This window comes from Rhinolophus sinicus, chromosome X (assembly GCF_036562045.2).
Source record: "Rhinolophus sinicus isolate RSC01 chromosome X, ASM3656204v1, whole genome shotgun sequence".
Lineage (NCBI taxonomy): Eukaryota > Metazoa > Chordata > Mammalia > Chiroptera > Rhinolophidae > Rhinolophus > Rhinolophus sinicus.
In genome coordinates, this window is record NC_133768.1 from 43,584,561 (window position 1) to 43,612,004 (window position 27,444).

The following is a 27,444-nucleotide window of genomic DNA, read 5'->3' on the forward strand; positions in this document are numbered from 1 at the left end:
ATATCCCCAGAAGACACTTGTCTTATTAGGGAGACCACCTCAGGGATGATGTAGATGCCTGATCACTGCACTGTACACCTGAAGCTGAAGCTGAACAATAATGAATGTCAACTATAATTATATATATATATATATATATATATATATATATATATATATATATTTACAAGAAGTGAAGTACAGCATTAGGAAAAGAGACAGTGGAAATGTAATGGCTGTATGCGATGTCAGAGGGGCAGTAGATTGGGGGAGGGGGGTCATCACTTTGTGGGGGATATAAATGATAAATGTCTAACTATTACATTGTTTTGTACACCTGAATCTAAAAAAAAAAATACATAAAGAACTCTTAAAACCAAAAAAAAAGAAAGAAATATCCCCAGAAGAATTCAAAGCATCACAACACTGGCTGGATGGCTTCCTTCAGCGCTATGAACTGTCTGTAAGATCGACAACGCTGTTCAAGCTGGAAGATACTGAAGTTATTAAACGTGCACTTGCATTCAAGTCCTTTGTTGATGGCATCGACTTTTCTAAATACCAACTCTCCAACATGATTGCTATGGATAAAACTGCAGTGTTTATGGGCCAAGGATCTCAAATGACAACTGATCAGAGACGTGCCTCGTCAATCTACATTCCCTCCACTAGTTACGAAAGTGTACATGTTACCTGTATTTTGGCAATTTGTCTGGATGGCAAGAAAACCCCACCTCTAATCATCACTAAGGGCAAGAAAGATAAGGTTGAATGTGTTTCAGGCATTTATGTTCTTGAAACCAAAAAAGCCTGGTGCACACAAGCAGTTATAAGGAAGTGGGTCGATTTAATGCTGCCACTTGTTTTGTGAGGTGGCCAAAGAGGTCTGGGATTCAGCCAGCACTCACTGTGCTAAAGACATGAAGAACTTCCTTGTAGAGAGAAGAATAGATCAAATAATGATTCCCTCACGAATGACTACCTATCTCCAGACTCTTGATATTGCAATAAACAAGCCATTCAAGGACCATTTGCGCATGGAAATCAATGACTACACTGAAAATAGAATGGAGAGAAATCAGCGTGGAAACTTTGTGAAGCTTAGCTTGCAAGAGGTCGTGAGTTGGGCGAAGAATTCATGGGATAAAATCACCGACAGCTGTGTTGCAATGAGCAGGCTACATGGACAAGAAGTGCTCATTTAAGGAGAGCTCTGTTGCTGGACATGAGAGATTGGGGCCAATGGTTCTACAGGAAATGGAGTCGCAAGACGTTCAAGCCGGAATTCGGGGTTTGGAGAGTTATGATGATGTTCCAGAAGAAAATGACATGACTGTATTTGAATAAATGTAGATTTTTATACATGAATAAATGAATAAATGTAGATTGCTGTACATGAAAAAATAAGACATCCTCTGAAAATAAGCCCTAATGCGTCGTTTGGAGCAAAAGTTAATATAAGACCCAGTCTTATTTGGGGGGAAATATGGTACCTACCAGTAGTCCTGCAATTATCAATTTTAGACTTTATCTATTGACCTCTTACTATGGTATATGAGAATTTATTTCCCTTACTTCCAGTTTTAAACAAGTGGGGAAATGAGTGTGTCCTAAAATCCCTGATGAACCACTGGTCCCAACAATAATTTTTATTGCATGCTTACTATGTGGAAGACACAGTTGTAATCACTTAAGATGATAGTAACTCATTTAATTACAAGCTCGGTTACAGGGCCTAATAATGAAAAATAGGAATGATAAGGTATGTGGATAGAAATGTGCAGGAGAAATTAAGCCCTGATTAGAAAGCCACTTGCTGCAGCTCCTACTTGGGTCAAGACACCTGGCAGCTGCCCAACAGGGCTCCAGGTTTACATACACTTCTAAATCAGAGAGATATGTTGTTAAAAATCAGGAGAGGGGGGAACACATCCTGTTTTTCACCAATCCGTTACTAGTCCAACAGGATTCCAGGTTTTTCACACACCCCTAAGGGATATGTTTACATATGCCCTGAAATCAAGGAGATGTGTTTACCCAACCACCTAAATCAAAGAAATGCACTGCTAAATGCCAGAGGACCAGGCACCTCCGTGGGAGAGAGATAAGAGAAGGGAGAGGGGGAGGCAATTCCACCCATAGAAATAAAAGCCTTCAAACATTGTAAGGCTGCTTCCCTCTGTTGGGTCAGCCTGCTCCTTGTGTCAGTGTACTTTTTTTTTTTTTTTTTTACTAATAAACTTCTGCTGTTCATGCTGCACAAATTTCTGTCTCTTGATTGAATTCATTCTTTCAAGAAGACGAAGAGCCGAGGTGTTCAACGTCACTTTCCCGGTAACATGAGGACAGACACTTGAAAAACAGACAATACTTGGCCTTCCCCACCAAGAACGTTAAGGGTGAAATAGCAGTAAAAACAAACAAACAAACGAACAAACAAACGAACAGACAAACCTAGCTTTGGGGCACTGAAATTGCAACCGGCTCCTTTAATTCTCCATGGCTGGCGGGTGCCCACCAGGGAAGTGCTGGCGGGCTGGCAACGCCCCACCAAGCCAAGGCTGAGTAAGAGCCTAGGGTACTTGACGGCTACAGGCGGCACTCTGCCTTTCTCCGCGCACTCTCTATGGTATTCTTCCCAGCGCCCCGCCCCTTGGGTAGCGGCAGTCACGTGACGGGCTCCGGGTTTACGACAGGTGTCCACGTGATCCTGGCCTGCAGTTGGGTGGCTGCGGTGAGGTACCTGGGTTCCTGAAGGGCGGGTGGTTAGGTTGTAACCATCCCCACCCACGGACTCTCCCCGGCGGGCAGGCTCGGGAACAGCGAGCGAGCTGAGGCGTTCACCGCTTAGTGCCTACGGCACGCACGGGTCTGCTCTTTCGGCCACCTCCGCCTTCGTTGTCCCCACCTCTTTGCGGGTGAAGTCACCTTTGGGTTTCAAGACCTTGGGTCCTGAGGCCCAAACTCGAGACAAAATCCCCACCCCCACACCTCTTAACCTCTCTTCCTTTGCACCACCGTGTCACTTAGCTTTTGAGTTGGCCGGCTAGGCCGTGCCTTGAGGCCAAGTTCGAGGCGGTAAAGGTAACCGTGGGGAAAGCAGCCCCCCAGTGGACAAAGGCGGAGGCAAGAATAGAGCGGCCGTGAGGGCCACAGGCCATGAGAATAGGCGGCTGAGGGGTTGAACAAGGGAGAAAAAAAAAGAAAGAGTTTTGCGGCTTTAGAAGGGACTGGAAAGGACTTGTTGCACGATGGAAGAATCTGACTCTGAGAAAAAGATGGAGAAAGAGAATCTGGGGCCGAGAATGGATCCTCCCATAGGGGAACCTGAAGGATCGCTTGGGTGGGTGAAGGGTATTATGCCAAACCTGGAAGGGGGGGTGGGGGTTGTTCTAACTGAAGAGAATATTGTGAATTAGAGCATGCCACCCACGATAAATTGATTCAATTTATCAGTAAGGTTGGTTGGTATCATGCTTTTGGTGACAGGATAAACTGGAAAGAGGACTGGTTGCTAACTGGGCTGAAACAACCCTTTCAGACGACACCGGACAGGCCTGATACCACTCGTGGTGCGGGTGAGGTGTGTTCTAATTGAGGTGACAGTTCTGAGTTGCTTTGATTATCAATAAAAGAGATTTGACATCATCATGCTGAAGATCAGACTGCGAGGAAGAGGGTTGGCATTTCCTGGGCAGAGATCAGTGGCTTGAGCTGCTTTCTGTGCTAATTTGTACCTGAAATTGAACGTTGTATTTTATATGCTTTGTGCCTCTAATGAATTAATTTAATATGACTTGGAAGGACAACTGAAGGACTAAAGATACTCCCAGATTTTAAAAATAGGCTGGTTTAAAAACATAGAGAATATTCAAATATGACAATATTATTTTATTTATTAAAGCACTTCTTTGTGTTGCTTTGATAATTTTTTAAGATAATGAATCTTGAATTTTAATGGCTCAATTATATTCCTAAATAAATCTTCCTAGGAGCTATCTCCTGAGTATGTAATTAAGTGATAGGAAACATAAATGCAGTTTTATAATTAAGGGAAATGAGGGCCTCTACTCAACTGAGGTCCCCACACAGTTTTACTCAGTTGTACTAAACATGCTCTTTTGCAGCTCCACATTTATTTTTATTTAGTTCAAATTTATAAGGCACATGGATCATGGAAACTCTGTCTTGGTTTATATCTGCAGGTGGGTGCTACCAAATACAGCCATGAAGAAAAAGGTAAGATGTGTTAGGTACCTCAAAAACATGCAAGTAAAGGTAAGAAGTTACTATTCAGCAAATATATTTGTGGTGTTTATATACCATCTTTCCTGGACTGTTGCAGGAACCTCCTAAGTATTCTCCCTGACTCTTGTCCCCTTCTTTACTACTAGATTTAATTTTTCTAATATATAAATCTAACTTGGTCATTCACATACTTAACTTTTTGTAACTTCCCAAAACTCATCGTATAAAATCCAAATGATTTTATAGCATAGACTGCCCTTTAAAAATCTATTCCTGACTAAATCATCTGCCATTGCTATGAACCCTATCATAGCCATGCAGAATTTGTTTCTCTCCAAATTTACAAATTAATTTGCATTTTAATTTGCAAGTTAGCATGCAATCCTACACACACACACACTCTGAACAGGCCTCTGCCCGCACATTTATGTTGAACCCAACTCAGATTTTAACCACTTTCAAGTCTTACATGAGTTCTCCAGATAGAATTGAACACTCCTTCCCTTGTGCTCTTATGGTACCCGACTTGGGTTTAAGCAGAATCGATAAGAGCACAGCTCTGGAGCAAATTTCTGAAACTTTTGGGCTTTCAGTTTCTTCATTTGTAAAATGGTGGTAATGTTTGCTTACGAGTACCTATCTCATAGGGTTGTTATGAAATTTAAATGAGCAAATATATGTAGAGCACTTAGATTAGTACCTAACACAGTTAGCCTTGGTAAGTCTTTCATAAGTAATTGAGGTAAGATTTCTTAAATTAAAAACAAAAGAAATGCACCTATTTAGCCTTAACTTCATCTAATAACTCAGTTATATAAAAAACTTCAGTTTGCCAAGGGGATATACTTGATGAACCTGTCTAAAGTTATTATCAACAAGGATGTCTATGAAATACCTAGATTTTCTTCATGATTAAGAATAAAAAGAAAACTTTTTTGTAACAACTTTAGACTGGCTCTTTAATAACATTTCTTTAGTGAGGTAAAGTTACATAACTAAATAGCTAGATTAAATTGAGCCTGAGTGCAGTACATTTTCATCTGTAATTTAATTTCCCTGTATTTGTAATTAGAAATTTTTATAAAATGTCTTAGAATTGAAGATAGAATATGTACCCCTTTCATTTGAAAAGCAAGGTAATTGGAACTGTATTTCATACATTTCAAGTTGAAGACTCTTAAAAGTCACCTTACCCAATTCCTCCTAGTACAAGAATCCAAAGCATCTTTGACAGGTGTTTGTCTGTTTTTGTTAAATGCTGATATTGACAGCAAGGCTATTCACCTTCATAAGGCCACCCTTTCCATTGGGCGATTCTCATTATTAAAAACTTGCTTGTTTTATATCTTTGTTTTGATAGCTTGTTCATTCTCTTGACCATATTTTGTGCATCTGTTGTATGTTAGACACTGGAGATACAAAGGGGATTCTCTCTGCCATTCTGGAGCTCAGAGTCTTGTGAGAGACCAAAAAAATGGATAACTACAGTTCATTATGGTCTTTGCAATACTATAAGAGTGTCATGGGATGACAGAGGTGAGACACACCTAAGCCAATCTAAGGCTTTGGGGTCAGAGAAGCTTTTTGAGATGATTACTGAACCAAGTTTTGAAGGATGAGTGGAGCTTAGCTGAAGGAAGTAAAAGGAATGGAAAGTTACTGGCAAAAAGTATAATGTGAAACAGAGACCTAGAGCAGGGCTCCCTGGACATCAGGGAGCAATCAAAGGGACTATAGGCTGTTCAGTTCAGTAGGGCTAGACTCTATAAGTCCCAGGCCAGGAGGGTCAGAAGATGAGGGCAGAGGAGAAGATCAGCCATGTCAAGGAGAGTGTTGTATATAGTTTAAGGACTTGATCCTATAGGCCATGGGACACTTTTGAACAGAAAAAGAGACAGAGTAATTAATGGAACACAATTATGGAGGTAAGTAAAAGGTATGAGGTCAAGGGCAGAGGTGGAAAAATTGACCTTGAGCAGGAGGAAGAACTTTCAGTTATACTGAAATCCCCTTCCAGGTAGTTCAGTGCATAAAACATTAGTTTATGAGAGATCAGGGTTCAATTTCCTCTCAAGTTGGTATTTCTCTAACATAGTACTGAATATATGATAGCATATATTAATAGCATAATAAATTCACTGTGATTCTATCACCAAGAGGATGTGTGACTCATGACAGGTAAGTGCCTGGCCCCTGGAATTCTAGGTATCTCTGCCTTCACCATTGGTTTAGGAACTAGTTATCACTATCTGCACAAGGTTGTTGGTACTGTCACTTCAGTAAAACATCAAGTACAGGGGAGAAATAGATCCCTTTAGACTTGATTTGCTCTATATTGCTAACTTCTTTTCATTCTTTTTCCCCCACTTTGTCCTTAGGTGCTGTTGATGGGTAAAAGTGGGTCTGGTAAGACCAGCATGAGGTCTATTATCTTTGCAAATTATATTGCCAGAGACACACGTCGACTTGGTGCAACAAGTAAGATGTTTTATCTTATTGTAAAGTCAGGTGATCTTAACTATTAATAATCTGCATAACACACTTGGTTGCAGTAACTTGGGGATGCAGAGGTTGGAAGATTTGTTTTGGAGCATGTTTTCCCTTTTTTCATTTCTTCTCAGAAGTGTATGGCCTAATTCTGGTAACTGTTGCTCACTCTCTTGGGGAGGTTCTTTCCTTTGCTTACGAAGTGGGATGCCCTCATCCAACTTCTTTTTTATCCTGCTCTTTCTTGAACAAGCATAGGGGCCCTTTTGTTTATTCGGGTTTTTTTTTGGGGGGGTTGTTTTTAACTGTTACTATATAAAGGGAAATTAATTGATAGGTATTAACAATCATAACGATAAAATGCCCTAAGATTTTTTTTAAAGCAATACTTAGTCCTAGTCTTCTTTAAAAGGTAAATTGCTAGGGGCAAGGGGTTGTGAGAGGGAGGTTAACCTGATCTGTACTCTGCTGCTGCTCTTCCTGCATACACACCAATGTTCTCATTGGAATTCCAGCTTTGACTTGAGAAATGTTTCATTACCCTTTATGGTTTGAATGTTAAATCATGCTTCTTAGTTTAGGCTAGCTGGACGGCCAGTGGATCTATACTCCAGGGAGACCCATTTTGTCTCTGCTCTGTAATGCCATTTCATTTTTCAGCATCCAAACATTTCTGGATTCTGCCTTGGTCCTTAGCCTCTAGGTGATGAAACCACTGCCCTACCTGGCTTTTAAACATTCCTGATCTGGGTTTCTAGCATCTTGAATGCTTTTAGGGACAAGTCACCCACTACTTCGTAAGGTATCTCACTGTTTTCAAGAAAAACAAACCTTATTTTCCAGACTCTGGGATACAAAGGAGAAGGAAACCTCATTTCTGTTCTTAAAGTGCTGCGAGTGTAGTATAGACTCTCATAATTGGGGCCGCTCTAATGGTTAGAAAGCTGTTTCTTAGTGCAGCCCCAAATCTGTTTCCCTTTATTTATCTTAGCTGGTCCCCTTTCTGTCCTCTCAAGCCTCTACAAATATTTGAGTGTGATTAATGTCTCAATGTTTCCAACTGTCTCTTCCCTCCCAAATCTTATGTTGCTTAAGTTAAACATCTCAAGTTCTTCTATCTGTTCCTCCTTTGAGATCATTTTAAAGAACTTTTAAGGACTTCTTTGAATATGTCTACATTTTTCTTAAAGTGCTGAGACTTGAATGCCAATGTGGTCTGATCAGGGCAGAGTAGGACTATTATATCTTTTGTTCTGGGCATCACACTGCTGTTAGCACAGTCTAGCCCCTACTCTCCTTTTGTGAAGTGACCTTCATCATACAGAGTCATACTAAAAGCACCCAATTTCTTTTCACATATATTGTTATTAAAACACATATTCTGTCTATTTTGCAGTTAATATTTTGAATCTGAGAATAAATGCTTATCTGTATTAAATTATTCAGTTTTGTTTGTTTTTAGCCCTTGATATGTTCCTGTACCCAGTGTTTATTAACTTTGAAGTCCAAGACAAGTCACTGCCTCACTGGGCCTCATTTTCCTTATCTGTAGGGAAGACTTTGGGTCCTATTTTTATTTTAGCTACTTAGTCTCTCATCGGATATGTTACCTATTCTTCTTAGCTTCATGTAGTATGTACATTGCATAAACATTTCATCTAGTTTTCATCTAAGTAGTTCATCAAAATTTTTGGTCAGGACAGGGTCCTTTGGCCTGTCATGCCTCAAGAGACTTCCTTCTAGAAAGTACCTGTCCAAACTTCTCCCTGTCTTGATTTGCTAGATTGTAATTTTTTTCCTATTCTTCCAAGTTAAATATCTGAACCTAATAATCATATCACTTTAGTAAAATTAGAGAAAGCTAATGTTTATTGTATGCTGTTTTATTTAGTCCTTACATTAACTTCATTTTAAAAGATGAAGAAAATATGATCTAGAAGTCTCAAGCTCACTCAACTTGTAAGTGTTAGAGCTGGAATGTCAATCTATATTCCTGTTCTATTCAGTATGCTACAGCCACAATTCCTGGCAGACTTCTTTCTATATTTTAAATTCCACACATTTTATTGAAGCACCTTTTTTCTAGTCCAATTAATATTCTTGTTTTCAGCTAATCAGTAGAGTTGGTGTACTGCCCTAAGTCTGGTGAATAGTCTTGCAACCCAAATTTCAGAACTATCCAAGCTACTTAAAGTAGTTTTGAAATAATCTAGCAGCATCATTAAAAAGGTATTAGGTTGGTGCAAAAGTAATTGTGGTTTTTGCAATTTTTAACCTTTTAAACCGCAATTACTTTTGCACCAACCTAATACAAACAGAATGTTGCAAATTAGATGATCCCTATACATTAAAGCAGGCCATTTATTTCAACAAATGGTTTTCTGGAGCTTCCTGTGTGCCAGGTACTATGAATGGGACAGGGCTCTTGCCCTTAAGAATATGGGACCTTTATTGATAATACTTTATTAGCAATTACTATATTTCCATAAAGGTAGTAAAAATGTACTTTAAAATAGTATGTTGGCCTTAATGTTTTAGTGTATCATTAGCTAGTTTGTTATTGCTGAAGAAAGATCTGGGTTCTACTACTTAACTTATAGACTAATTAAAAGTACTTACAGTACATTGATTTTTTTTACTTGTTATTCCTTTTTATGCAGTGGCTAATTTTCTTTACAAGTAGTAAAAGAGTACTTCTTTGAAAATATTACATCACCTTTAATGTTTAGTGTTTTTCTAGATTGTCATTGCTGAAAAAAGTCCAGTTTTATTTTGTTAAACTTAGATTCTACTTTGCTTTGAAATTTGAAGTAAGGATACAAAATGGTGGTATAATTAATTTATTAGGAGGCTGTTAAAATGTGTTTGTTGGAATAGTAAACTTGTCAATAAAAATATGATTATGAAGTATTTTAGTCTAAAACACTGTTGACGGCTCCAAGATTTCCTACCTTCTCAAAATTCTCTGTTCTCTTGGCTTTTATTTAATGCTTTATTACCCTGGTTTCTTCCTTTATCTTTAACCTCCCCCCCCCCTTTTTTTAAAGAACATTTTCTTCTTTCTGCCCCATAAGTGTATGTGATTTCCCAAAGCTCTGTTCTTGGTTCTTTTCAGTTGCTCTTAGGACAGCAGGATAGAAAGACTAGGAGAGCCAGAGGGCTGCATAGGAGATATGAGGCTAAAGAAGGACACAGAAAGTGGGGAGTTAGGTCATAAAGTGCCTTATAAGCCATGTCAGGTAGTTTGAACTGAAGATAGAGGGAAGCCCCTACAGAGTTTTAAACAGAAAAGTAACACAGTCAGATTTTGCCATTTTTAATTTTCAACTTTAATTACAAGAGTAATACTTGTAAAAATTCAAACACTATGGAAGTGTAGAAAGTCTACTCCTTCCCTTATTCTTAGGACTACTTCCTAGGGACAACCACCACTATTAGTAGTTTGAGGTTACCCGTCTGGCCTTTTTTTTTTTTTTTTTTTTTTTTCTGGGCGTATACAGTCATACATATACAGAGACACGTTTTATTTTTTATTTTTAAAGAAGAATAAAAATCTCTATTTTAGAGAGATCATTATATCTGTAATATGGAAGATAGATTAGAGGGAGGCAAGGGTAGAGACAGGTTGACAAGTTACGAAACTATTTTAGTAGGCCAGATAAGAGATGAGAGGGGCTTAACTTGGGTTAGGGTGGTTGTCGTAGATACGATGAAAAGCAAATGGACTTGGGATATATTTAAGAGGTAGAGTCAGTAGGACTTGCTGATAGTTTGTGGGGGGAATGGTGGGGAAAAGAGTGGACTCAAGGATGAAACTAAGATTTTGGCTTAGGCAATTGGTTATATTCACTGAGATGGAGAAGACTGAAAGAGGAATAGATTTTGTGGGAAGAATGGGGAGATGATAAGTTATATTTGGATACATTGAGTTTGGGATACTTGTGGTTTTTTTCAAGTGAAGATGTCCAATGTATGATTCAGAAAAGGAGGAGAGAAGTCTGTGTTAGAGATACATATTTATGATTTACCAGTATCCAAATGGTAACTAAAGTAATGTGAATACAATAGCTTGCCTGGGAGAAGAATACATAGAGAAAAGAGTAGGAAGAAAAGAGATGGAATCCTGAAGAACTCCAACATTTAAGGGACAGAAAGAAGAATAGGAGCCTGTGAAGGAGGATCTGCCAGAGAGGTTGTAGGTGTGATATCAGAGGCCAAGAGAAGAGAATTTTTTGAGAAGAAAGTAGTCAACAGTGTCATGCTGCAGAAAGTAAGACAAGGACTAAAAAGTCCACTTTGGCAATGGAGCCATTGGTCATTTAATGAGAACACTATCTATGATATGGGAGTAGAAACCAGATTTCTATCCCATGTGCTCCATATCTAAACAGTCACTGAATCCTGTCACTTCTTTTGTTATTGTCTTTGCCTTTCTCAGTAGCACTTCTTTCCATTTTTTTTTAGTACTAGACCGTTTACATAGTCTTCAAATTAATAGCAGTTTGAGCACCTACTCTCTCGTAGACTCTGTTGGAAATACAAAGACATGTAAGATATGATTCCTTTTCCAAGGAGGGGGAAGTAAAGGGGAGAAGGGAAGTAGTTTGTGCAACTACTATGTGCCAGGCACTTTATATACAACTCTTTTAATCCTCATAGTAATGCTGTGAGGTCAATACTATGTCTGCCACCTTTTTTGAATAGAAAAGCAAACTAATACTTAGAGGTTAAGTGACTTGCGTAAGGTCACACAGAGAGGTAAAGCGGGTATTCAAACTAAGAACTTTTGACTCCAATGCCCATTAAAAAAAAACGCTTTGCTGCTTATGATCTAGTTTATGAGAAAATAAAATTACACAAAAGCAATCAGTTTAAGCAACAGCTTTGAGATAGTCATAGAAGAAACACAATTGTGTGATTGATTGACTATAAATTATAAAGATGATAATTGCTAGACCTTGAGAAATTTCCAGCATAAGAATTTTTATTATTCCTCATTGTGAGTTTTAGTGCCTGGCAGAGAGTAGATGCTTAATAAATGTTTGAATGAATTCAGAGGGAGTGATGACGGTAAGTGGGGGTGGCCAGGTAGGGCTTTTAGAGTAGGTGGGATTTAAGTTGGGTCTTAAAAGATGAGTCTAACTTTGAAAGAAAGGTGGGAAGGATTTTCTAGGCAGATAGACAGAATAGGCTAAGTATAGGGTGGAAGGGAAGTGTAAGGCAGAGGTCGCAAACAGGCAGCCTGTATGTTGGATAAGGCCTGTAGATATGTTTTGTTTGGCCTGTGTGGTGTTTTAGAAAAATTGGAATTAGTTATCAACATGTAAAAGTTTCCATAAAAATTTGGATTTCCCACACTACTATTGAAAAATTTAAAGATCTTGTAATCCTGAACCCCTGTTCTTGCATGGCAAATGAGCTAGAGCTGAGTAACTGCCACCCACTCCATCATCCCCTTGGGTGGGTGTTTACTCTCCATAAATGATCAACTTTGCTCTTGTACATTTACTGGCCTGGCTCCTATTAGCAAGTTTGCGACCCCTGATATAAGGTATGTTGGGGGTTGGGGAGGTAGTGGGGTTTGGAAGTACTATGAATAAACCAAATTGGATGGGAGCAAAAGGCATTATTAATGTGACTCATTGGGGAATATAAAGGTAGATTGAAAGCTAAATTCTGAAGGACCTTGAATGCCCCCCTATAGGCATGAAGGAGCCATTGAAAGTTTTTTGAATGGGGAGTGACATGTTCAAAGTAGTGTTAAGAAGATGAACCTGGCAGTAGCCCGTAGGATGAAATAAAGTGGAAAGGCTTCCTGGTGGAAGGTAATTATGGAGCTATGGTATGTAGTTGTGTAGGCTTGAGAAGATAAGGGCCTTCCTTAATGTTAGTGTCAGGTTGTAAAACAAGGAGTGGCATTGAGAGAGATTACAAAGGAATAGCAATGAATTGAATGTGGACAGAGGAGTCCAAAATGATCCCCCCCCCCAAAAAAAAAAGGGAACTTGCTAGGGTTAGTAACCAAAATAAGGAAATCAATGGAGGGAGTGAGTATAGTTATGTTGTATGTTTGTTTTGTATTTTTTGTTGTTTTCTAAAATGAAAAATTTGTTAAGGGTATTGGTCAGGGCAAGTGGGTCAAGGAAGAGCTATTAAATGGTATATGTTTCTGTCTTACATGTTGAAATTTTAACATTAGTGTTATAATTGGAGATTGTTTCTGCTTTAAGCACTAAACTACTAAAAAGTAAAATGACTTACATGAGAGCCAGTCTATAGCTCAGGGTAGTTTAGGTGCCCACCTTGCCACTAAACTGCGCTACTAAGCTGACCTTCTTGTGGCTTTGAGCATTTCACTCCACTTTGGTCCTTCTAAATTCCGTGGGTTAGTGCTTTGCTTGGTTTGAATTTCACCTCACATGCTACAATTACTATATTTGTCATATTTGTCTTCCAGTTGATGTAGAACATTCTCATGTTCGATTTCTGGGAAATCTAGTGTTGAACCTGTGGGACTGCGGTGGGTAAGTACCATTTGCTTACTTGTTTGTGAGGCCAATGGCATCTAGTATAATCAGCATGGAGAATACACTAGAGTGACTATCATTTGTAATAGATACGTTGGATAGAAATTACTTCAGAATTGGCACTTGATTCAATAAAGATCTCTGACTTTTATATAATTGCGAAAATGCCTTCTGTATGTGACATGTTTAAGCAGCAGTAACACAAGCTGTATCTAGGTATCTGTAGTATGGGATAGATTATCCCCCTCTTTTGCAGGTGAAGAAATTAGGTTTCTATCTCAGGCTGCCTAACATCAGTGCAGAGCTTTTAGCTATCAGACCATATCACCTCATTCTTTGTTATTTCAATCATTATCTCCAGGCAGTCTAAGCACTGTAGATGAGATTTGAGCACATATCCTTCAGCTGAGTTACCCACTGTGGAAGGAGGAGGAGACAGTTTTTCATCTTATGGCCAAGGCACTGGAATATCTCAACACAAATGCACATTCACTGTGCTTATATGTGGGTATTACTCCCTACTCTATGGCCATTTGCATCTCCGTGATGAAGCAGCAGCGTGTAGTGTAATGGTTAGGAGCCTAGGCTCTGGAGTTACATTTGGGTTTGTATTTCTGTTAGCTGTGTTACATTGAGTTGATGATTCAAACTCTCTTGAGTCAGTTTCTTCATCCGAACATTAAGGATAATGATGGTGCTTACTCATAGGGTTGTTTTGATGGTTAAGTAAGATAATACATATAAAATGCATAGCAAAGAGCCTCACAAAATAAGTAGATATTGTTAGCTCAGTATTTCCCAGCTCCTAGCATAGAACCAGCCATGGAATAGGTGCTCAGTGAGTATTTGTTGAAAGAATAATGAAATGGCCAAATAGTCTATAAGAAAATGACTCCATTATTCCTAGCAGATGGATCAGTTAACACCCTAGCAACTTTCTCCATACAAATCCTTCCTCATTATCATTTCTTCCAATTCTGTAATCTGTGTCAAGGGATTAGGTGAACTCCCTTGCTTTAATGCAATCAGATGTTATTTTTACAGATAAAGCAGCTGAGGTCCAGTGAGATTATGTATCTCCCAAGGTCACACAGCCAATTAATAGCAAAGTGCAGGACTAGAAGCAAGGTTCATATTTTTTATATTTTGTTTATTGGGGTGACATTGGTTAATAAAATTACATAGGTTTCAAGTGTACAGTTCTGTAATACATCATATATATATATATATATATATATATATATATATTTATATATGTTTTTTTTTTAAATTTATTGGGGTGACAATTGTTAGTAAAATTACATAGATTTCAGGTGTACAATTCTGTATTACATCATCTATAAATCCCATTGTGTGTTCACCACCCAGAGTCAGTTCTCCTTCCATCACCATATATTTGATCCCCTTACCTCATCTCCCACCCCCCACCCCCCTTACCCTCTGGTAACCACTAAACTATTGTGTGTGTCTATGAGTTTCTGTTTCTCATTTGTTTGTCTTGTTCTTGTGTTGTTTTTGGTTTATATACCACATATCAGTGAAATCACATGGTTCTCTGCTTTTTCTGTCTGACTTATTTCGCTCAGCATTACACTCTCAAGATCCATCCATGTTGTCATAAATGTTCCTATATCATCTTTTCTTACCGCCGAATAGTATTCCATTGTGTATGTATACCACAACTTCTCTATCCAGTCATCTATCGAAGGACATTTTGGTTGTTTCCATGTCTTGGCCACTGTAAATAAAGCTGCAGTGAACACTGAAGCACACTCATCTTTACAGATAAATGTTTTCAGATTTTTTGGGTAGATACCCAGGAGAGGGATTGCTGGGTCATACGGTGATTCTATTCGTAATTTTTTGAGGAACCTTCACACTACCTTCCATAATGGCTGCACCAGTCTGCATTCCCACCAACAGTGTATGAGGGTTCCTTTTTCTCCACAGCCTCTCCAACACTTGTTATTATTTGTCTTGTTGATGATAGCCATTCTGACTGGGGTACATCATGTATATGTTGTGTGTTCACCACCCAGTGTCAGTTCTCCTTCCATCACCATATATTTGACCCCCTTTAACCTCTTCTACCACCCTCTCCCCCTTACCCTCTGGTAACCACTAAACTATTGTCTGTGTCTATGAGTTTTTGTTTCTTTGTTTGTCTTGTTCCTTTGTTGCTTTCAGTTTTATATCCCACATATGAAGTCATATGGTTCTCGACTTTTTCTGTCTGACTTATTTCTCTTAGCATGATGATATTCTCAAGATTTTTTTTCCCCACAACTCTCCTGTTTTCTGCTAGGCAGCTGGTAATTGAGAATTTCATGGGAAACAGCATACAGCCTAAGTAGCAGAAAGCAACATTCTGCTAAAAAGTTATCTTGGAGTCATTTTCATATAGTTTATAGTATTTGACTCTTCAGTAAATATTCATCAGGCACTCATTCTATGGCAGGCTCTATGTTAAAAGCTGGGAAACAATGATGAACAGTAACAAACATGTTCCTTGACTTCATAGAACTTGCTGTCTAGGGAAGTAAATGCCATTAATTAAAAACTCACACAAATGTGTAATATCACACTTGTGGTAAATGTTCAAAAGAAGAACAGTGTGTTGGTATATGGCCTATGGTGACTGGATTTGCCCAATCAGGGAGGTCAGGGATGGTTTCTGTGAGGAAGTTCGGATTGAACTGATATCTAAAGGGACAAGTAGGAGTTAATTAGATGTAGAGGTAGGGGGATAGCATGTGAAACAGAGTGAACAGCATGTGTAAAAGACTTTTGGTGGATAGATCATGGGCCACTAGAACTGAAGAAAGGTCAAAGTGTATTTGGAACACAAGGAGAGGGGCATAGGGTGGTACAAGGTGTGATTCAAGAAGTAAGAGGTTGAGGCCAGACCAATTTGCTATTATTTGCCCTTTAATATGAAGCCTTAAGATTATCTTTCACATTTATTAAGCCAACAAAAATATAAGTAGGAGTGACTAACTGAGGGAGGACTTGCTTACTACCTAGATCTTTTTTTTTTGTACTAGACAGGACACCTTTATGGAAAATTATTTCACTAGTCAACGAGACAACATCTTCCGGAATGTGGAGGTTCTGATTTATGTATTTGATGTGGAGAGCCGCGAACTGGAAAAGGACATGCACTATTACCAATCATGCCTGGAGGCCATTCTGCAGAACTCTCCAGATGCCAAAATTTTTTGCTTGGTGCACAAAATGGATCTGGTACAGGAGGATCAACGGGACCTGGTAAGAAACAGAAAGGGTGCTGCTGCAAATGGTAGATGTGTTTTGTAAACTTCTTTGGTAGAGGTATAGGTAGATTTGTGCCATTCTTTTTTCAGGAAAAAAAAAAATTCTCCACATAAACTTTAAAAATAAAGTTCTGTCATTTGTTTTTTAAAACACTCATAAATTGTCCATGGTAAGGGAAATGTAGTATTCATTTAGGAAATAATTTTCATATTTATGTAAGGAACCTGATCGTGTGATATCACTGAGCAGCCTTTATATATGTTCGCTGCCCTGGTTTACTGTCCTTCAGAGCAGGCAGTTACTGTCAAGGCTAAAGACCCACCAGGGTTGAAAAGAAAAAAGGTCACAGCTGTTAACAGGTTGACTTAGGAAACTGGTGTGCACCAATTCAAGTGCAAATCCCTCATCATTGCACTGATATGGTATATTTCTCTTCTTTCTAGCATGGGAGTTGTTATATACATAAATTTAAACCAGAGAAGATGCAGTACAAAGGGCAAACTCCTAGCTAGCTAAAGACCCCAAAATTGGCAAGTCACAAATATAGTCTAGCTTTAGTTTGCTCAATACAAAATAAGAAGATTGGGTTTTAAAGTCCAAACTGAAAGAGAAGATCCTCTATTTCCAAAGGTAAAGATGATAAAAGCAGTTCTAAAATATGCTGATGAGGTAGAAGAATATAGTTCTGCTTTATGTTGGAATGTAGGAACCTAAGGATACCCTTTATTTAACTAAAGGATTTTTTGGGGGGAGGGTAATAGCAGTTGTCAGGAATACGTTATTCCATAACTAGTTATAGGATTGCCTCCAGTGTTCCAGTGTTTGGGTATGTTTTGGTGTTTCTAGGTTAATTTACATGCTTCCAAAAGCTACTTGACAGGGTTTCATTTTTGATTCTGAAAACTCCTTTGAGTGTCTAGTCTTTTTATCTCCTTCTCCCTTTCCTTCTCTCACTAAGTATTAATTCTGTTTTTGTTCAGCAGAAAATCATGTATGTAGTTGGGTCTTGAGATTGTGAGGGCTTTGTCATTGTTATTCTTGCTGTTGTTTTCTGTTTTGTTTCCTTTAAAAATCACTTCATTCCCTAATCCAATTTGTAATAGAAAAACTTAGAGCATTCCAACAAATGAGCTCCTTATGGATTTTTTAATTACTTCTAGTTTTTAGTGATCAACTTATTGTTTTCTAAATGCTTATATAAATATCCCCAAAGATACACTGATGTTCTTTGTGGGATTCTAAGCTTAATTAAGAAAAAATATACTCTGTTTCACTAAAGATTCAGACTTAGAAGTTTTGAAGTAAAAATGGCTAGGGTGCTTCCCTAAATACCAGTTTCAAGCAAGATAGATGTTTCCTTCAATATATTAGTCAGGGTTCCTTAAAGAAACAGAACCAATAAGGTAGGTGTGTGTGTGTGTGTGTGTGTGTGTGTGTGTGTGTGTGTGTGTAGATAGATTAGATAGATAGACAGACAGACAGACAGACAGACAGACAGATAGATAGATAAAGGAAGGCAGGCAAGGAGGGGGGGAGAGAGATTGATTGATTTTAAGGAATTGACTCACACGATTGTGAAGGCTGTTAAGTCTGAAATCAGGGCAGGCCTAGAGGCTGGAGATACAGGAAAGAGTAGATAGATGCTGCAGCTCGAGTCGGAGGGCATTCTGGAGGCAGAATTCTCTCTTCCTGTGGATGGCAGTCTTTCCGTCTTAAGGCCTTTAACTGATTGCAGAAAGCCCACTCCTTATGGAAGGGAATCTGCTTTAAGTCTACTGGTTTAAATATTAACCTCATCTAAAAACTACCTTCACAGCAACATCTAAACTGGTGTTTGACCAAATGTCTGGGTACCATGGCCTAGCCAAGTTGATACATAAAATTAACCATCACAGTGTGTACATGCACTTACTACAAAGTCACCCAGTCATGGAAAATCTCTCTCTCTCTTTCTCTTTCTTTCTCTTTCTCTCTCTCTGTATTTGTATAGATAGATATTTTTCCATATGTATGTGGGAACTTACAGATAGATACATATCCAAGATGAACAGATATTTATGAAGGGGGTGTTATATAGCCAAATAAATACAATCCATACAGAAATAATATATATGAGTGTATGCATATATGTATGCCTGAGAGAAAGATGTCTACAAAGGTTAAATAAAGTATTTTGATTTACAAAACTTTGATATGGGATAGCTATCTTTTTTTATTTATTTATTTATTTATTTATTTATTTATTTTTTATTAATTAGTTTCAGGTGCACAAGACAAAGCAAAACTTAGACATTTATCATTTATATCATTTATATGGGATAGCTATCTTAAAAGGCCCAGATTGGGTGATTTGGAATGTTAGATATGTTTCTTAAGACTCCTATATATGGTAAATTTTATTTCTCAAAATAGTGCTCTCAGTGAGTACACAGCAGAAGCAGCATGGGCCTGAAGAATTCTAGTAGCTATTGCACTTTTAGACCTGACCTGAAACTATTTCTGCCATCCTAGTTTCTGAAGTAAGGTATACACTGAAAAATTCCTCTGAGGAAAGAGGAAATTCCCCTCTTTAAAATATGCTGAAATAATTACATCTCAGATTTTGCAAAGAAAGAGGAGAGCTGTTTATGCTGATCAGTATGTTGGACTTTTTAATTCAGATTTTTAAAGAGCGAGAAGAAGATCTGAGGCGTTTGTCTCGCCCATTGGAATGTTCTTGTTTCCGAACATCTATCTGGGATGAAACTCTCTATAAGGTGTGTATGTTTCTCTGAGTTCCTTCATTTTAAGAGCATTAAAAAAGGCTAGAAGGTATTATCAAGACTAAAAGATTTTAAACTCTTTCATAGCCATATAAATGTGTTGAATTAAAAAAGAGAAATAATCTATAATAAATAGTTTGAAAACAATATCAAAATTAACCTTAAGAGATTTTGGTTTTGATCATAGATTGGGTTGATACACCTACCAGACCACACTGAACTAGCCAGTTTAGTCACAGTTAATTTGATACTGATCTTCCTGACAGCTGAGGTTTCACGGGCCATGATCCATTTTGACCTGTTGTGGTCCCAGTGCTGATTGGAGCTATGTCTAATACTCAGGTACCTCTATAGGATACACGCTGGTCTGCCTAAGTTGATGGCAATAGAAGAACAATATTTAGGGGAGAGATTGGAGAAGGGAGTCTTAGAATGAGACATGTTATATCTAGAATTTGGTAGCTTCAACTTTCATGCCAAATGGAGACTAGCATTCTTTCAACCAGAAAGATTGTTCCTGTTGCTGGAATGGATACCACACTGCTTGTAGTAGTTGTAGCGGTTACAATAGGTGTGTTATGGATGAAGCTGAAATTACCTTATTGGCACATAGGCTCCTTATCCTGCTTCCTCCCTTTCTCCTACTGAACTAGTGTTTTGAAAGACTTGTTCCTTTTGGGTCCCCTTGTGGTCAGATCTTTCCTTCAGACTGCTTCTGGTATCCATTGACAAGTATGACTCTGGGTGGGAAAGCATCCTTCTCTGTCACTGGTAGCTACAGCCTCAGTATCAACTGCATTTGACAAGTATCTACAACCAGAAGCACAGAAACCTGATTTGCCAAGGAGAAAAACCGTTGGACTTTAAATATAGCCATTGATTTATTTTTTTAACTAATTTCCCCCCCCCCAATATTATGTTGACCCAGCCTCACTCTAATAACAGATCATTTTTGAGATAGATACCTGTCTAGGAAATACTGTTCTAGATTAATTTGGGCCGAATTTCTCTCAAAGCCTTATTCCCATAGAACAGGTAACCGTGAATAAGGATGGACATGACGCACTGATAAGAACCAACTGCGGTGTGAAGGATGGCAATACATAACACGACCAAAGACAATTGGCTAATCACAACACTGCTGTGAGTGACAATGTCTCTGCTGTGGTTAGCTTTGGTGCCTTCTCCAAGGTAAATTCAGCAGTGACATTAACACCGATCTGGGAATTTGGAACCTAAACCCCCATGCCTGAGTAATAAAACTAATTGGAACAGAGACATGGCACTACTATCTCTTACATAAATGTTGCATAGAGCTAACTTAAAATTTTATATTAAGTTTTATTCTACAAACACTCATTGCCTATCTGCTTGATGCTGTTGGACGCACAAATGACTAAGACCAGGTTCCTGCCCTCTAGTAGGGGAGAGAAGAACATTGTACACCTTAGGAGACAAATTAGAGTGAGATTTAAGGAAGTACTAAAATGGAAATTCAAATAAAAAAGCCTTAAGAGAATAGAGGGAGGGTGTGGTTAATTTCAACTCCTTACATTCATCATACTCTTCTAGATGAAGTCAGTTTTAAGAAACGCACAATGTATCATTTTTAATTTTATTGGATCAATAATTTATACAGCTAAAAATAAGCCTTTACAAATGACAATGCCACTAATTTGTCTTGTAATTTCTTTTGTATGTTATCCCATTCAGGGGAAGGGCCATTTGTTCATGTGGCTCTGATATTTTCACAAAATTGATTCTTAGATGTATGTTAAATATAGCATTAGTTTCTGATCTTTAGAGCAATCTATACTATTGGACCTAAATATTTGTTGAATGACTGGATTAGAAGCTTTTTAGCCCAGTAGATCAGAATTTTCAACCTTTTCTGAGACCACAGGATGGAATTTTTTTTTTTAATAATCAGTGGAAAAAAGTTTCACCAGCATTTTACAAAATTTTTGGAAAATTTTTTTAAACTTCAACTGAAGGAGAAAAATAAAATATTGGCTTTGTTTTCTCATTTTATTTATTTTATATCATGTTTGTTATCAGTATTTGGGACTCAATTTTATCACCATATTTTTCTGTCCATATGCTATAATGTACTTACTCATTTGCAAAGGTCTGGGACAGGCTACCTATTGGTAATATTACACCACGCTTCTGTTCTGTTAGGCTTGGTCCAGCATTGTTTATCAGCTGATTCCCAATGTTCAGCAGCTAGAAATGAACCTAAGGAATTTTGCTGAAATTATCGAGGCTGATGAAGTGCTTCTATTTGAGAGAGCTACATTTCTGGTGAGAACTTCATGCTCTGTAGATGTACTTCCACTTACGTTCTTTTATTCAACAACAAATAACAACATGTTGCCACTTTCAGGAAGAACCTTTTCCCTCTTGTCATTACTTTAGCATGCATAACCTGATTTATAAAGTAGTATTGTCAGCAAGTGACCTGAAAGAAGTGCTTTGGTTTGTAGCTCTTTAGTAATTGGTAAAACTTAGTTTTCTTTGCAGGTATGCCTTACTATAGTTTAGATTATTTCTGCTAATCATTGTTCATTTGTATTCAAGTATCTCTATTTCCTATTGACTTTTATTATGAAATGAGGGTTATTTCCCTTTTGAGGAAACTTACATCCCACCCCTTTCTCCAAAACAGTTGAAAATTTTTACCGTGGAAGAGATGTAATTAATGGTCAGTTCAGTGACATAGCTTAAGAATTCAGATGGAGAGGTTGAATGGGAAAGAGGCATGTTAATATTTAATCTTTTTATAAATTCAACTTAACTATATTAGAGCCTATTGTATGTAAGGCCCTGAGAGGGGATACAAAAAAACAATATTTATAAGTAAAATTTTTAAATAACAGTAATAGAAACTAATTTGAGAGGTCTGAAGCACTTCATAAATAATTGCTGATTAGCTTAGTAAATGTAACTCTAAGAGCAACTCATAGTAAATGATTTGTTTCTGAGCTCTACCAATGTTTGGTGATTTTAGACACATTCTTAATCTCTCTGAGCTTGGTTCCCATTCTATAAAATGGAGATAATCTCTATATCATAGATTCTGGCAAGTGAGTCCGTTTTGCTTCCTACTAGAAAACTTCATATCTGTATATTCAGCCTATAGGAAATGCTTGTCTGGTTTTATTAAAATCTGAAAGTGTTAGGGGAAGTATTTTTACCAGGCGTGGGTGTTCATCATGAATAGGTTCATTCATAGATAGTAAATTCTCAGAGGTAAGAATCATTTAGTTAACATTTTTAAATATAGTATCAAAAGCCATTTGGTTATAACTGTCTTTAGAATTAAATACATTAAGTATACATAAGGATTTTTATTTCTTTTTCCTTTTTTGACTTGTACCTTTTTAAAACGAAAGATCATCCTATGAAATATTGAAATAAGATGAATATTAAATGATTAAAGTAAGTGAGAAGGTACAGCAATGAACCAAAATAGATAATGCTTAAATGATCTAATAAAATTGTAACCAAACGGTACGGGATGGGTCATCCATAAGGACAGTGAAATTTTGCATAATGTCGGCAGGCTATTAGACAGAGGAAAAGAGACAGTAAGCCAGGTGCCAAGTCTATCCTGAAAATCAGGGTGACCAAGAGACTGACAGAAGCCTGCCTTGAGGAGTAGCAGAGAGTGGTATGACTACATTGCATGGATTTAAAGGGCATTGGTCTTTTTCATAGGTGATTTCTCACTACCAATGTAAAGAGCAGCGTGATGCCCACAGATTTGAGAAAATCAGCAACATTATTAAGCAGTTTAAGCTGAGTTGCAGGTAAGAGATCTTATGTGATCTATTTATATCTGGAAAAGATTATTGTTATTTTTGAGAAGTTCAAATAACTATAGTGGACTGCACTTGTATATTCAGAATAGTTCCTTCAATTGGAAAGAAAGCTAACGTCCAAGGGAGCCTACAATTGACTTAGGTGAAATTCATTTTCCTTTAATGCAAACTCAAGTAATACAGAAGAAGTGTATAAAAAATGCCTAAATAGAGTACCATGTTGAGATGTTTGATCCTATTTGGGAAGAAATAAAAAAATGTCCAAGAGATTTGAAGAAGAAGAAAGAAGGATAACTTACCCTACCAAATACCAAGATTTTCTATAAAACTACATTAATTATAATAGCGAGGTACTGATTCAGGAATGGTACAAAATAGAGAGTCTAGAAATGTCTAATCATGTTGTCTCTGCTTTGATTAAATACAATTTCAGTCTTAGCATTGTGAATATCGGAAGAAGAAATGGCTGAAAATCATAATTTAGTAAAGATTCAAGAACTAACATTCTTACCCTGGTAAACTTTGATACCCAGACAACACATAGGTATAAGTTTACTCCTTTTATGCCTTAGGATAAAAAGCACTTTGAGGTTTTTTTGGCATGTTTAATGCTAAAATTTTTAAGAAGAAATATCAAATGGCATGCAAATATAATTACCTTGTTTGTTTCAAAAGATATGGAATCATTTCTTGAATTTCAGTGTAACTAACATTCCAAATAAATAGTTATTAATGTCAGTGATAGAGAAATTTCAACCTTAAAAAGTTTCTTTTTTTATTTTTTATTTTTTTATTATTATTATTATTATTTTTTTTTTTTAAGATTTTATTGGGGAAGGGGAACAGGACTTTATTGGGGAACAGTGTGCACTTTCAGGACTTTTCTCCAAGTCAAGTTGTTGTCCTTTCAATCTTAGTTGTGGAGGGTTCTGTTCAGCTTCAAGTTGTCCTTTCAATCTTAGTTGTGGAGGGTGCAGCTCAGCTCCAGGTCCAGTTGCCGTTGCTAGTTGCAGGGGGCACAGCCCACCATCCCTTGTGGGAGTCGAACCGGCAACCTTGTGGTTGAGAGGACATGCTCCAACCAACTGAGCCATCCGGGAGGCAGCTCAGCTCAAGGTGCCGTGTCAACTTTAGTTGCAGGGGGCAGAGCCCACCATCCCTTGCGGGACTCGAGGAATTGAACTGGCAACCTTGTGGTTGGGAGCCCACTGGCCCATGTGGGAATCGAACCGGCAGCCTTCGGAGTTAGGAGCATGGAGCTCTAACCACCTGAGCCACCAGGCCGGCCCCTTTTATTTTTTATTTTTTAAAAATTTATTAGGGTGACAATTGTTAGTAAAATTACATAGATTTCAGGTGTACAATTCTGTATTACATCATTTATAAATCCCATTGTGTGTTCACCACCCAGAGTCAGTTCTCCTTCCATCACCATATATTTGATAGCCCTTACCCTCAACTCCCACCCCCAGCCCCTTACCCTCTGGTAACCACTAAACTATTGTCTGTGTCTATGAGTTTTTGTTTCTCATTTGTTTGTCTTGTTCTTTTGTTGTTTTTGGTTTATATACCACATATCAGTGAAATCATATGGTTCTCTGTTTTTTCTATCTGACTTATTTTGCTTAGCATTATACTCTCAAGATCCATCCATGTTGTCACAAATATTCCTATATCATCTTTTCTTACTGCCAAATAGTACTCCATTGTGTATATATACCACAACTTCTTTATCCATTCATATATCGCAGGACATTTTGGTTGTTTCCATGTCTTGGCCACTGTAAACAAAGCTGCAATGAACATTGGAGCACACGTGTCTTTATGTATAAATGTTTTCAGATTTTTTTGGTAGATATGCAGGAGAGGGATTGCTGGGTCATATGGTAATTCTATTCGTAATTTTTTGAGGAACTTCCACACTGCCTTCCATAGCGGCTGCACCAGTCTGCATTCCCACCAACAGTGTATGAGGGTTTCTTTTTCCCCACAGCCTCTCCAAAACTTGTTACTATTTGTCTTGTTGATGATAGCCATTCTGACTGGGGTGAGGTGATATCTCATTGTGATTTTTATTTGCATTTCTCTGATGATCAGTGATGTTGAGCATTTTTTCATATGTCTATTTGCCATTTGTATGTCCTCTTTGGAGAAATGTCTCTTCAGGTCCTCTGCCCATTTTTCAACTGGGTTGTTTGATTTTTGGTGTTGAGTTTCATGAGTTCCGTGTATGTTTTGGATATTAGCCCTTATTGGAGGCACTGTTTGCAAAAATCTTCTCCCATTCAGTTGGTGGCCTCTTTATTTTGTCGATGGTTTCTTTTGCTGTGCAGAAGCTTTTAAGTTTCATATAGTCCCATTGGTTTATTTTAGCTTTTACTTCCATTGCCTTTGGAGTCAAATTCATAAAATGCTCTTTGAACCCAAGGTCCATAAGTTTAGTACCTATGTTTTCTTCTATGCAGTTTATTGTGTCAGGTCTTATGCTTAAGTCTTTGATCCATTTTGAATTAATTTTGGTACATGGTGACAGATAGCAGTCCAGTTTCATTCTTTTGCATGTGGCTTTCCAATTCTGCCAGCACCATTTATTGAAGAGGCTGTCTTTTCTCCATTGTATGATTTTTGCTTCTTTGTCAAAATTATCTGTCCATATTTATGTGGTTTTATTTCTGGGTTCTCAATTCTATTCCATTGGTCTATGTGTCTGTTTTTCTGCCAATACCATGCTGTTTTGATTATTGTAGCCCTGTAGTACAAGCTAAAGTCAGGGAGTGTGATACCTCCAGTATTGTTCTTTTTCCTTAAGATTGCTTTGGCTATTCAGGGTCTTTTGTGGTTCCAAACAAATCTGATGATTTTTTGTTCTATTTCTTTAAAAAATGCCATTGGGATTTTGATGGGGATTTGCATGAAATCTGTATATTGCTTTGGGTAATATGGCCATTTGAACTATGTTGATTCTTCCAATCCATGGGTATGGAATGTCTTTCCATTTCTTTGTGTCTTCTTCAATTTCTTTTAAAAATGTCTTATAGTTTTCAGCATATAGGTCTTTCCCATCCTTGGTTAAGTTTATTCCTAGGTATTTTATTCTTTTTGCTGCAATTGCAAAAGGAATTTTTTTTGTGTTTCTTCTTCTGAGATTTCATTGTTAGTATATAGAAAAGCAATGGACTTTTGTACGTTGATTTTGTAGCCGGCAACTTTACTGTATTCGTTGATTGTTTCTAATAACTTTTTGGTGGAGTCTTTAGGGTTTTCTATGCATAGCATCAGGTCATCTGCAAAGAGTGACAATTTAACTTCTTCATTCCCAATTTGAATGCCTTTTATTTATTTATTTCCCCTCATTACTCTGGCGAGGACTTCTAACACTATGTTGAAAAGCAGAGGTGATAGGGGACAGCCCTGTCATGTTCCTGAACGTAGAGCAAAGGGCTTCAGTTTTCATCATTAATTATGGGATTAGCTGAGGGTTTGTCATATATGGCCTTTATAAGGTATTTTCCTTCTATACCTATTTTATTAAGTGTTTTAATTATAAACGGATGCTGTATCTTGTCAAATGCTATTTCTGCATCACTTAATTTAATCATATGATTTTTGTCCTTTATTTTGTTTATGTGATGTATCCCATTGATGGATTTACGGATGTTGAACCATACTTCTGCCCGGGAATGAACCCCACTTGGTTGCAATGAATAATCTTTTTAATGCATTGTTGTATTCGATTTGCTAGAATTTTGTTTAGGATTTTTGCATCTGCATTCATCAGAGATACTGGTCTGTAGTTTTCTATTTTTGTGCTCTCTTTACCAGGTTTTGGTATCAGGGTAATGTTGGCCTCATAAAATGAGTTAGGGAGTACTGTCTGTTCTTCAAATTTTTGGAAGAGTTTGAGCAGGATTGGTATTAGATCCTCTTTGAAGATTTCGTACAATTCACTAGTGAAGCCATCTGGGTCCGGACTTTTGCTTTTGGGAAGGTTTTGGATGACTGATTCAATTTCGTTACTGGTGGTCAGTCTGTTTAGATTTTCTAGTTCTTCATGGTTCAGGCTTAGAAGGGTATATGTTTCTAAGAATTTGTCCATTTCTTCTAGGTTATTGAATTTGGTGGCATATAGTCCTTCATAGTATTCTTGGATAATCCTTTGTATTTCTGTGGTGTCCGTGATAACTTCCCCTTTTTCATTTCTGATTTTGTTTATTAGTGTCTTCTCTCTTTTTCTCTTAGTGAGCCTTGCCAAGGGTTTGTCAATTTTGTTAATCTTTTCAAAGAACCAGCTCTTTGTCACATTGATTTTTTCTGTTGTCTTTTGTTCTCTATTTCATTTAGTTC

General features: G+C 37.7%; 1 protein-coding gene across 7 annotated transcripts in view; it reads left to right on the forward strand.

Moving 5' to 3' along the window:
* Positions 1-2,636: 2,636 nt before the first annotated feature.
* Positions 2,637-27,444, forward strand: part of RRAGB (Ras related GTP binding B) — a 29,999-nt gene continuing 5,191 nt past the window's right edge. The window contains exons 1-10 of one of the 7 annotated variants that reach the window (XM_019719551.2): positions 2,702-2,718; positions 3,469-3,562; positions 4,185-4,218; positions 6,606-6,705; positions 11,179-11,262; positions 13,172-13,238; positions 16,286-16,508; positions 19,175-19,270; positions 21,458-21,580; positions 22,997-23,088. In XM_019719551.2, coding sequence (XP_019575110.1) covers positions 4,207-4,218; positions 6,606-6,705; positions 11,179-11,262; positions 13,172-13,238; positions 16,286-16,508; positions 19,175-19,270; positions 21,458-21,580; positions 22,997-23,088 — 797 coding nt within the window. In that variant the 5' untranslated portion in view covers positions 2,702-2,718; positions 3,469-3,562; positions 4,185-4,206. Of the gene's footprint in view, positions 3,323-3,468; positions 3,563-4,184; positions 4,219-6,605; positions 6,706-11,178; positions 11,263-13,171; positions 13,239-16,285; positions 16,509-19,174; positions 19,271-21,457; positions 21,581-22,996; positions 23,089-27,444 lie in introns of those variants that run through there. The other 6 variants (XM_074323426.1, XM_019719549.2, XM_019719547.2 and 3 more) reach the window with 6 other exon arrangements.